Source organism: Argopecten irradians, chromosome 10 (assembly GCF_041381155.1).
Source record: "Argopecten irradians isolate NY chromosome 10, Ai_NY, whole genome shotgun sequence".
Taxonomy (NCBI): Eukaryota; Metazoa; Mollusca; class Bivalvia; order Pectinida; family Pectinidae; genus Argopecten; species Argopecten irradians.
Window position 1 is genome coordinate 36,546,298 of NC_091143.1, and position 10,438 is coordinate 36,556,735.

Genomic DNA, 10,438 nt, shown 5'->3' on the forward strand with positions numbered 1-10,438 from the left:
AATATTGACAGGGAGTTTTCTTTAGAAACAACAAAAGCAGAAATAACTACTGAAGGATTTTATTCATGAGGAGATCTAATAAACATGTTCAACTTATAAAATATTGCAAAATAACTTTACAATAACAGTTACACAGTAAAATATCTAACATTAAAACTCTCCCATGTTTATAACAGTTGATAAACAGAACAATATGGTTCGCTACATCTACATGACCAGCCTTCCAGTATTATCTTGTCTAGGGCAGTTAGGTATTCTACAACATTGCAGGATAATGAAACGTGGCAAAATTGTAAATGACCTGTTCAATACAGTGATATAATTGCGTTTATTTGGAAGTTCCATTGTAATTGTGCATACATGTGCAATCCATATACATTATTTTTACATATTATATAAAGATATTCTGTTTTATCTTTTTAATTGAGTATTAAAAGTGCACAAGTTGTACACGGGTAAACATTAACATATGAACACATCCTTTAGAACTATAGATGTATACCACCTAACCGGGTACTTCTTTTTCTTTTATATATGTTTAACATATTATGGCAAACAGATTTGGTATTTCTACAAGTAATGTCAGACTACATCTAAATAAAGAGAGGATTGCTCCACATGTAAATAATATGCCTTAACAAAAATTCAACAAATTTCTATTTTCATATCCCAGACTTTTTCTGTTGAAATTTATTTTTTGGAGTACATCTAGCAGTTGCCTTTTAAGACTTTCTGTTGTGATTTCACACTATTCTCACATTGTTTGTGCAACAGGATGAAGCAATATATTATGCATGATGTGATTTAACAACATCAATATAAGAGCAAATTGAAGATAGGCCCAGCACTCCAATAGATTACTTGTTTGTTTGTTAAAATATCTCCTTCCGTTCATGATCAATGCAATACATTATGTGGATGGTATTTGTTACTCTGTATTCTTGTTGTGAATTAAAATATTCCTGCAGTGAAATAGATGCTATGGGACAGCCATAAGAGATTTCCTTATTATTCATCAATACATTTATTAATTTACATACAATAAATTCACATTGACAGCAAATAAATAATAATCTACATTGACAGGGCACATATAAAGAGAGAAATGTATCAAATAGTTATCTCAGATCTAGGATAAAGCATGGGTAATATATACTTTTAAGATACACGAACTTTTAAAACAAATGTACATTATAACAATATTGGACATTTATTTAATGTAGATATTCAAAATTTGTGTAGGTGTTAATTAGTTAATTAAGACTTCATTGATAAATATTCAATGAGAAATGGTGCTAAATGTATAGCAAATTTTCTACATGGCAAATGTGTATAGGAAAATTAAATGAAAGCAAGGATATCAATACAAAAATCATTACTAATCTGGTACATTTGTGCCTAAAAACTGCTTCGTAAATGCCAAATCACCAATGTAAGAGCATGTAGAATATCTTAATATCATACAGTACTTATATGTGGTTTAGAAAGATTCTGATCCTTAGTATGAACTGTTATATTATGTATTCCTAAAGTGAAATCAGATGAAAAAGTTCATCGGGTGGTCACCTTCAAGGGGCCATAACTCACCAAAAAATGCTTCATCGTAGAATTAAAAAAGAAATCACAGGTATATGAAACAACAAAAAGCACTTTATAACAAAATAATAATTTACTACATTTTATAATAATACATACCAGGACTCATAAATAACATTCTATAGGCTTCTATTGATAATGTTTGGGCAGTGAATTTTACCCATTTTTTTATCAATAATTTTTTTTTATAAGAAAATAATTGTTACTACATATATTTGTGTTTTTAACAAGATATATGTATCACAAAAGATAAAAGTCATAATAATTGATGGTTGAATTTATAGTTCTGATTCCGGAAAGATTAGGACGAAGCAATGTTGTAAACCCTGTAAACAGTATTATATAAATATATTGTTGTGTTGCAGTGTTTAACCAGAGGCACACACTTTCTCACATATGGCCTCTGTCAGCTCCGAGCAGGTCGAAGATCCTCCCAAATCGCCAGTTAGAGCCTGCAACAAAATTGTTATCATCATTACCAGTTAATACAAGTTACCCATGCTAAAATTTCCAAACCCTAGCTAACGGTATTCGGACCTCATTTACCTTTTTAACAATTTAATTTTGCGGGAGTTGGCAAACGAAAATTACAGAACAGTAATTAAATCTTACAGTACAATATCCAAGAGTGGTAATACTACTTTGTAAACTCTATATAAGCTAGCTTCAGTTATTTTATATAATGTTAATTACTTCTATACTAATTCTATGGCTCAACTGCCTTCCTCTTTTACTTTTAAAAATTAATGGTAAATCATCTCTACATGTATATAGACTCTGATTAACAAATTAAAAGAATGCCTATGGAGAACTGAAGCAGATAGATTTCCTTGGAATAATCCAAACAACCAAAATGGTACATACAACAATAATACAATAATCACATTATTTCTTCCCTAGAACATATAAATCTAAATACATATATAATTTCCAAGGTGTTATCTTCAATGCAGCAAGTTGATATTACCATAATTCATTAACTACAGAAGTCCAATATTATATGCTTTATAGACACACGTACAATACATCTTCTTTTGATTGTTCCAGTTTTACAAGCAAGTCTTAGAACATTCTCATACAACAAATGTTTTAAAACCTTTTATCAGATCAGAACTACAGTGGACGACTAACACACCTGATGCACAAATTTAGTAATAACCCCATTAATAGGAGACATTGCCAAACCCTATATAGTTTACTCAACTCCTTTATGTCAAGGTTCTGTGTACCAAATTTTATCAAAAACTGTTCAGAAATTTAAGAGGAGTTCGCCAGACAAAGTTGTCTACAGACAGACAGACGGGCGACCCAATTCCAGTCCCTCCCCCCTCCCTAACTTTGTTGCGGGTGAATAAAAATGTTAACATCCTGAACTAAGGACTGTATTACTGACCTTGCCCTCCCTGATTACATCAAAGGCAGCCGTTTCTATCCTGTCGCCGTAAGATGACAGTCCCATATACCGAAGCATCATAACCGAGCTGAGGAGAAGTGCTGTAGGGTTGGCTTTGTTCTGGCCGGCAATATCAGGAGCTGTACCATGGACCTACATCGTATACGAATAGTGTCATCAAATAAATCTCAAAAATAATGATTATTTCTTAAATATCATTATCTTCTATACTTATCCTGAATACATACCATATATGAATATGGACAAAGTTGTTTTAAAGCAACTCTTTTGAGTTGTGACAAATTATATAAGTTATAGTAATTCTACACTGAAACTTGATTCATTTCTCCCTTTTCCAGAGAATATGTTCCTTATATCAAAAACTTTTATTTCGAATTTGATGAAGCAACTTTTCAAAATAGTTTAATTAAATAAATCAATCAAGTTGAATTGAACTTTTTTAACTCAATTTCATTTAACTCCATTACCTCATTTCATAATTTGAAGTTAACGTGTCTCAAAATTATATTGATATATTCAATAACAGTTTTAACTCATATAACACAAAATATTTGAGGTTTTACTATTGTTCTGCACAATACATGTATTAAATTTAGATTTATTGTAATTCAAAGAATTCCATGCAGTGGATTGCGACCCTCAATAATCGAAACACTTGTGTGTATGTCCTCAGCCTGAATTTTCTGAAATGTATGATTTTGTTTACTCAGTTATCAAATCCGTCCCCTTACATTTCTGTTTTACATTGTGAGGTTTCTTTACTATTGGCGTCCGGAATGTTGTCAAATATTATTTGAACTTCTTTAACCTCCATACATGAGCTAAATAGCATGTTACTTACAGACTCAAAGATGGCACCATTTTCTCCAATGTTACCACTGGGTGTCACCCCTAGTCCTCCAATCAGGCCAGCACACAGATCACTGTAATGTATAGGATAATCGGTCATTTCTTTAAATCTTTTTTCAACATTGGTATGAAAATATAGGCCTACAGAGAAATCAATCCATAATGTTACCCCTATTTATCTAATTCCTTATAGTTGTTAAATTTTGATTTAATTTGTTGAAAAGGGTTCTGACAGAGTAAATCAATCTTGTTTACATTAAATATTATTAGTTTCTCTTGTATGATCAAAGATGTGAAAATTTATTCAATGATCTGCATAAGATAATTATTTAAAATTGTATTTAAAAAAAAAATCACAATTTTCTATTTCACCCTTGAAATTTCATATTGAACTGGTTATGTCTTTGAATCAGAAGAGTCTAAATGTGTTTTCATGGGTGAAGGTGTTAAAATTACTGGGAAAGATGATTATATTTACCTGAGAATATCACCATACAAGTTTGGCATCACCAGTACATCAAATTGTGTTGGGTCTTGGACCATCTGTAATGGAAGATCAAAATCACATTCACATTCTTTATAAAAACACCTTGAGTAAATTTTTCAGAAGAACCATCTGCAAGTGAACTTAATTACCTTACATAGAAGAGACAAAATTCCTGTGCGAGTTATTCTGCTTGTAGTCATGAACATGATTTGTACGCATATTGGTCAATGGAAAGTGTGATTTATGAATGGGATTAGTTTACTACGCCTGGCAACCTGAAGTAATTTCAGGGGGCAGTGTCTTTAATTTCCCCTGTGAACCACAATTTTGATTATGTAATTTGTTAATGAAATCCACCATGTATTGATAAATTATGAACATTTTCAGATTTCGGGAACAGTACATGCCTCCCTTTTTATGCTGGGGTCATACCAATCTTAAATTTCCTAAAGAAGAAATTATGTTCAATTTATTAAAGGAAATCTACTCACATTTAAGCATACAGTGTCGAGATACATCTCCCTAAATCGGATATCCTTGTTGTCCTCGGCAACCTGTCGACAGCATTTCAGGAATAAACCATCTGACATTCTCCTGAGAATGAAAGTTAGATTTTGTTACATCTGGTGAATAACTTAGATACATTTTTTTTTCAATTCTATATATCTTTGTTAGAAATTTCTTAAAAGAATACATGTAAAACAAAAATATCACAAAAGTTTCTATGAAAACTGATATTCATACATTTTGAATGAGCAATGATTAAATTAAGAAAGGGTAAGAAACTTTTGAACTAGTGCATTAATTGGGGAACCATAAACAAATTAAACATTTGATAATAAATCTGTGGATTGTCATGTTATAGGGTGAATATTTAAAGACTTACATGATATTAGCTTTATGGACCGCTGTGACAGTGTCTCTGTTGTTGTCGCGAGCGTATTTAAACGCATACTCCGCCACACGTCTAGAGGCATCCTCTGTGATCAATTTTATACTCTGTACCACACCGTCCACAACCTAGGGGAGTAGGGATGGGCTCTCAAATGTCAAGAAGAAAATTTCTATCATAAACCAAATTCAACTTTTTAAACTCTGTACCACACACCGTCCACAACCTAGGGGAGTAATTTATGTGAACATGAATCAATAAATCAGGTCATGTGTCAATGTTTTGAATCATTATGTGCAGTATGTCATTACACGACCAGTCAGTTTTATTGAGACAATAATTACATTGTACATGTAGTAGCTGGTGCCTACCTAAATAAATAATATCACATTTGGACCAGAGATATGACAATAAGGACCTGGTTGTTCAAAGCATGATTAGCTTAATCACATAATTAGTAAAATTTTCATTTCTCGTTAATGTACTGCAAAATTTGTGATCATATCTTCTCTAAACTCAGCAAGTAAGTAAAGAATAGAGTTCTTAAGATTTTTGTAAAATTTTGTAAAATTTGTATACCGTAACTAGAAAATATTTTATCTTGATTTGAAAATTGTCGTTAAACTGTAATTAGTCTAATCACTTTTTGAACAACTGGGCCTTGAATGATGGTATTTAACTCATATTGCCAAAACTATCTTGATTAGTATTAAATTTTAAAGACATTTCAAACCTTTTAATTGCAAGTATTATAAAGAAATATTGATTGTATCTATGTATTATCAACTCACCTCGTGTTCAATACCGCTGTATTCTCCTTCGGTGTTCTCCCTAATGGTGACCAAATTTACATCTGTATAGGGTGTCTGGTATCCTTCTATAGACTTACACGGACGAACATTGGCATATAATTTAAAAGCTCTGAAAAAAACAAACATATTTGTTCATTTGTACCATATATGTTATAGAAAAGACAGCTGTATTACCATATATAATGTACATTTTGTATAAATATTATATATACAGTATAACTTGTCAAAACCAGCTTTGTCTAATCATGATCCTTGTCTATTTCAGCTTCAATTATGGCGTTTTCCTTCTTAATGTACACTATATTTGACCCGATAAGCTCTCATCGGGTAGAACACGGTAATAGTAATTAAAACATGTACCGTCCTTTAACCTGTCTATACCGACCAAATATACTGGTCAGTGTGACATCCGGTTTAGACAAGTTTATGTATTCCATAAATATTCTAAATATGCTTTATCAAGTTTACATTGATTGATTTTTTTTTATATTTTTTTCTTCAAATGAAAAAGACCTACTGTCCATAACATTATAGACCAGTAATTATATAAGAAAACACTTTGTATAGACTTACTTCCTTAAGGCCAGGTTGAGAGACTGGTGGCCTTTTCCTACAGGTGTAGCAAGTGGACCTTTGAGGCCAACTTTGGTTTTTTCCATGGACTCAAAAATTTTCTGAGGTAGACGGAAATTGCCATCAGGGCCTTTCACTGGTGTAACATCAACATCTTCCCAGTGAATAGGAGCCTGCAAGGGAATTAATGGTGAATTGTTAAGGATCTTCTCCATCTAGGATATTGGTGACCGCCTGACTGGTGACGTGACTGTCTTAATGGTAATGAATTCCTACATCCTTTCCAAAGGATCAACTTTTATAAATTATAAAGTTATAGATATTAGAAACTAGCAGATTTAAAATAAAATAAATTAGAAATAAATTGGGAAAAAATAGGTCAATATAATTTTACATGATAGACTGTATATCTCTGAGCAAAAAAAAAAGAAAAAAAAATTATCAACAGTCGGTGCACCAGATAATTTTTGGAGAAGTGGATAATTGCACTTTTGGAAAAAGGAAGGGGTACAACTCTGACTTCTATTTGAACACAAAAGTTAACAGAGACTTCTTCAAAAAACATTTGTGGTTTACAGTACAGTGTTCATATAAATTTTAAAGGTTGAATGTTCAAAAGAAGAATCACAATACCTCATAAAACAATTTAAAAAAAATCAAAACCAGTACGATATGCCGCTGGTTCTGGAATTAAGTTTCCTTACATGCGGCATGGGCTTATGTAAAGTTTTATGCCGGTATAGAACTTACATGACTAACTAGGAAAGGGGCTTATTGCCAAAAAGGAAAATTATCATTTTTGAAAAACAGGAAAATTATCATTTTATCATGACAACTGACAACTAAATTTACTCCATTAATGCTATATGTTTAATGGAAAAGTCGTTTCAAGGGTATATCCTTCTACTTACTCCAGCAGCGCTGAATATTTGTTTGACAGAATCAGATATCTCCGGTCCAATTCCATCTCCAGGAATCATAGTCACCAGACGGCTCTGCAAAGTAAAGGTTCCGTATTATAGGCAAAAACTCAATGTAGACTATATTGACGATCTTTACACAAGCGAATTTATTACACAAGTTCAATAATTTGATATGCCATAAGTCTTTGGGCAAGTCATTACTAGTGGCATGTGTGAAATTATTTAATAAGTTTGATAATTTTTTCATTTCATAAGATTAAGACATGACTAATATTTATGATGATATAGACAAAAGTGAATTTTCTTCCCATACATCTATATAAGGCAAAAAAAAAAAATCTGTTTTGGGTTACATTGGCAAATAAATAGGGTCTGTAGGTTGGGAGGATTTTCTTTTTTTTAGTGTGTCTTTCACTCTAAATTCTGAGATCAAAATTCCAACTTCTTATTTTTATTTTTTTTCGTAGAAAAGTTGGAAATAAAATTAGGAACGTGGGTAAAAAATTAGGGTCGGTCGGGTAACCCCAACAGACATATTTTTTTTTTTTGCCTAAGAGTAGTGAAATAAGGCTCTGATAAGATGTTCAATCTGTCTACTTTACAAGCATGCAGCATTTTTTTATCATATTTTGATTATAACCTCGTTATTACAAGACACAAAAGTGTTACTAATATTACAAGCATGTTCTACTGAATTTATGAAAATACTGTACATGATTAAATAACTCCTGAAATTTCAAAATGGACTAGTCTAGTCTTTGATTTACTGTAGGGGAGCCTAAATGTGTCCTTATAATTAGGGGTAAATTAGTTAAGATCTAGATTTAGTTGTCGATAAATGAGAGTTGAGACTTACCTCTGATGAAAATGCCCTGGATAGAATTGCTTTATCATTCTGCTGCTATTTTAAAATGAAAAGATGGAAAGTGAAAGTTTAACAACAGAACAAACATGTAAGTTCAAGATCTATCTCGGTCCATAAAGTATTTGATAATAAAAGAACTTGAGTATTCATCTGAATAAAATCAAAATCACATGAATTATTAAAAAATCAAAAAAGCTTTATTGTAAGTTTCTGAGAAGCATATGTATATTATAGGCTTACAGTACGCATACCGTTACTTAGATGCAATATTGTAGCTCAAAAGACTTTTAGACAGATAATGGTGACGTCTTTAGAGCTACAATGATTGGCGCCTATTACTGCTAATGGAGCAAAGCAATGATTATGCAAACCATTATTAAAACTTGTGTAAGCATTTAATTATATTTGTTTTTTATCTCTTTCCTACTAGACAATGAAACTGAACCGTATGACATATCAAATTCTCAGTGAGACATTATTTTTTTACATATACATAAGAAGGTCTTTCTGAAGGGAATTTATATACCAAATCTACAAATTGTGATTTTCGAGTCTTTTGAGCATGACGGTAGATATTTAGAATGGTAGTTATGTTTGTTTGGACAAAAATAATATATAAATGCAGGTATATATATAAGCAATAAAATAATTGGTAAACTACAAAAAAGTATTGAAAATTGTGCCTGAGTGATTTTCCGAGGCTCTGCTCCACTAGGACACATAGGCACCATTTCGTACCCTGCCGAAAGGTGTAGTAGGCCGGGTACGTATATATTCGTTCTAACCGTTACTCACATTCATAACTCAATGTGTAATTTGGTTTTTTTCACCTTCAAATCAATAATGAGACAATTCTAAACACAATTTTTACTTGATACTATAGTGTGTCTATATGGTTTTTAGGGATAGGTTTCTTTACTTTTACCACTTAAGAATTCACCTTGAAATCCATTCACATATATATATACATTTTGTATTAGGAAATCTTTTGTAACCTGCTGATGGGATTGGCCGGTCGGTTGATGACAAAGTCAATGAAACACAGTCAATACAAAACGTACAAAGCATACGATACTAAGACTAAACATCAGAGAAACGAAATATTAATGCAAATGCTATAAAATTTCTCAAAGTATCTTTATCTGGCCATCTATGTCTTAAACTTCATTATGACATTTTGACACGAAAAAAGTCGTCTGCAACACACGTGGGATTATCGTGATACTTTTTCTATCGCTTTATATCAAAACCTCCCGTTTTAAATCAGTTCAAAGCATAAAATAAGCTTAACAATGCATTCGTATTACTGATATGGCAATCAAAACTATCAAAATTATTACCCGAGACGGTAGATCGACAATTAATTTCCTCAGCAACCGACGAGCCATTGTTGACCTTCACGAAGATGGCGCTGTGTCGTTTCCTGAATCGGGATCAGAATGGCGTTTGTAAAGTTGATTATAATATAAAAATACGAAGCGGTGAAAGAAGAAAGATTTTCCGGAATCCGGCGTCATTTTTACCATTTCGGTTCCAGATGAAGCCAGCGTAAAGTTTTTAACATAAAAAGACTCTGTATTTGATGTGAAATTTTAAGAAACCGTTCAAACAATTGAAAATTTTAGGAAGAAACCGTTCAAACGATTGAATCTTTTACAAAAGTAATTCCCCATTTGTATATATACAGTACTACGGTGGCTGGGAGCGGACATGAAATAAATAAAATTATTGCGTGGGAACGAAATGGTATTGCGTGCGAATGAAATATTATTGCGTTCGAACGAAATATTATTTATTTCATGTCCGCACCAAGCCACCGTATGTATTAAATCCTTGGATCGAAACGGATATTATGGAAGTGACACTGATAGAACGAGCGAGGGCACAATAGCGCCCCCCCCCCCCCCCCCAGGACAGGGGGGGGGACATGTCTTTTATAGGCGGATAATGGTTATAAGGATCTGTGTTTTAATCAGATTGAGTACATTTATACGTAAATGTACATGAAAAGACGACGCTGATGAAAA

At 32.3% G+C, this 10,438-nt stretch overlaps 1 protein-coding gene across 2 annotated transcripts; it reads right to left on the reverse strand.

Annotated features, from left to right (window-relative positions):
* Positions 1 to 43: 43 nt before the first annotated feature.
* LOC138333792 (isocitrate dehydrogenase [NAD] subunit alpha, mitochondrial-like) lies at positions 44 to 9,864 on the reverse strand. 2 transcript variants are annotated; one of them, XM_069282390.1, is made up of 11 exons: positions 9,752 to 9,864; positions 8,403 to 8,447; positions 7,535 to 7,618; positions 6,624 to 6,796; positions 6,030 to 6,159; positions 5,233 to 5,366; positions 4,838 to 4,940; positions 4,338 to 4,402; positions 3,852 to 3,933; positions 2,990 to 3,142; positions 44 to 2,048 (listed from the first exon to the last, which is right to left on the reverse strand). In XM_069282390.1, exons 1-11 carry the CDS (start codon positions 9,797 to 9,799, stop codon positions 1,965 to 1,967), a joined length of 1,101 nt encoding a protein of 366 aa, XP_069138491.1. In that variant the 5' UTR covers positions 9,800 to 9,864; the 3' UTR covers positions 44 to 1,964. The 2 variants fall into 2 exon arrangements, with proteins under 2 accessions (XP_069138491.1, XP_069138492.1); XM_069282391.1 differs by having other exon boundaries at positions 8,403 to 8,444; positions 9,752 to 9,846.
* Between the last annotated feature and the right edge of the window lie 574 nt (positions 9,865 to 10,438).

What these genes read in the sequence shown, in the direction of transcription:
- LOC138333792 (XM_069282390.1), bottom strand. Translation starts at nt 9,799, where the DNA reads ATGGCTCGTCGGTTGCTGAGGAAATTAATTGTCGATCTACCGTCTCGG. An exon ending in CTCAACCTGGCCTTAAGGAA is followed by an intron (nt 6,160 to 6,623) that starts GTAAGTCTATAC and finishes TGTTTTTTTCAG; the next exon opens with AGCTTTTAAATTATATGCCA. An exon ending in ATGGTGCCATCTTTGAGTCT is followed by an intron (nt 3,143 to 3,851) that starts GTAAGTAACATG and finishes TATACGATGTAG; the next exon opens with GTCCATGGTACAGCTCCTGA.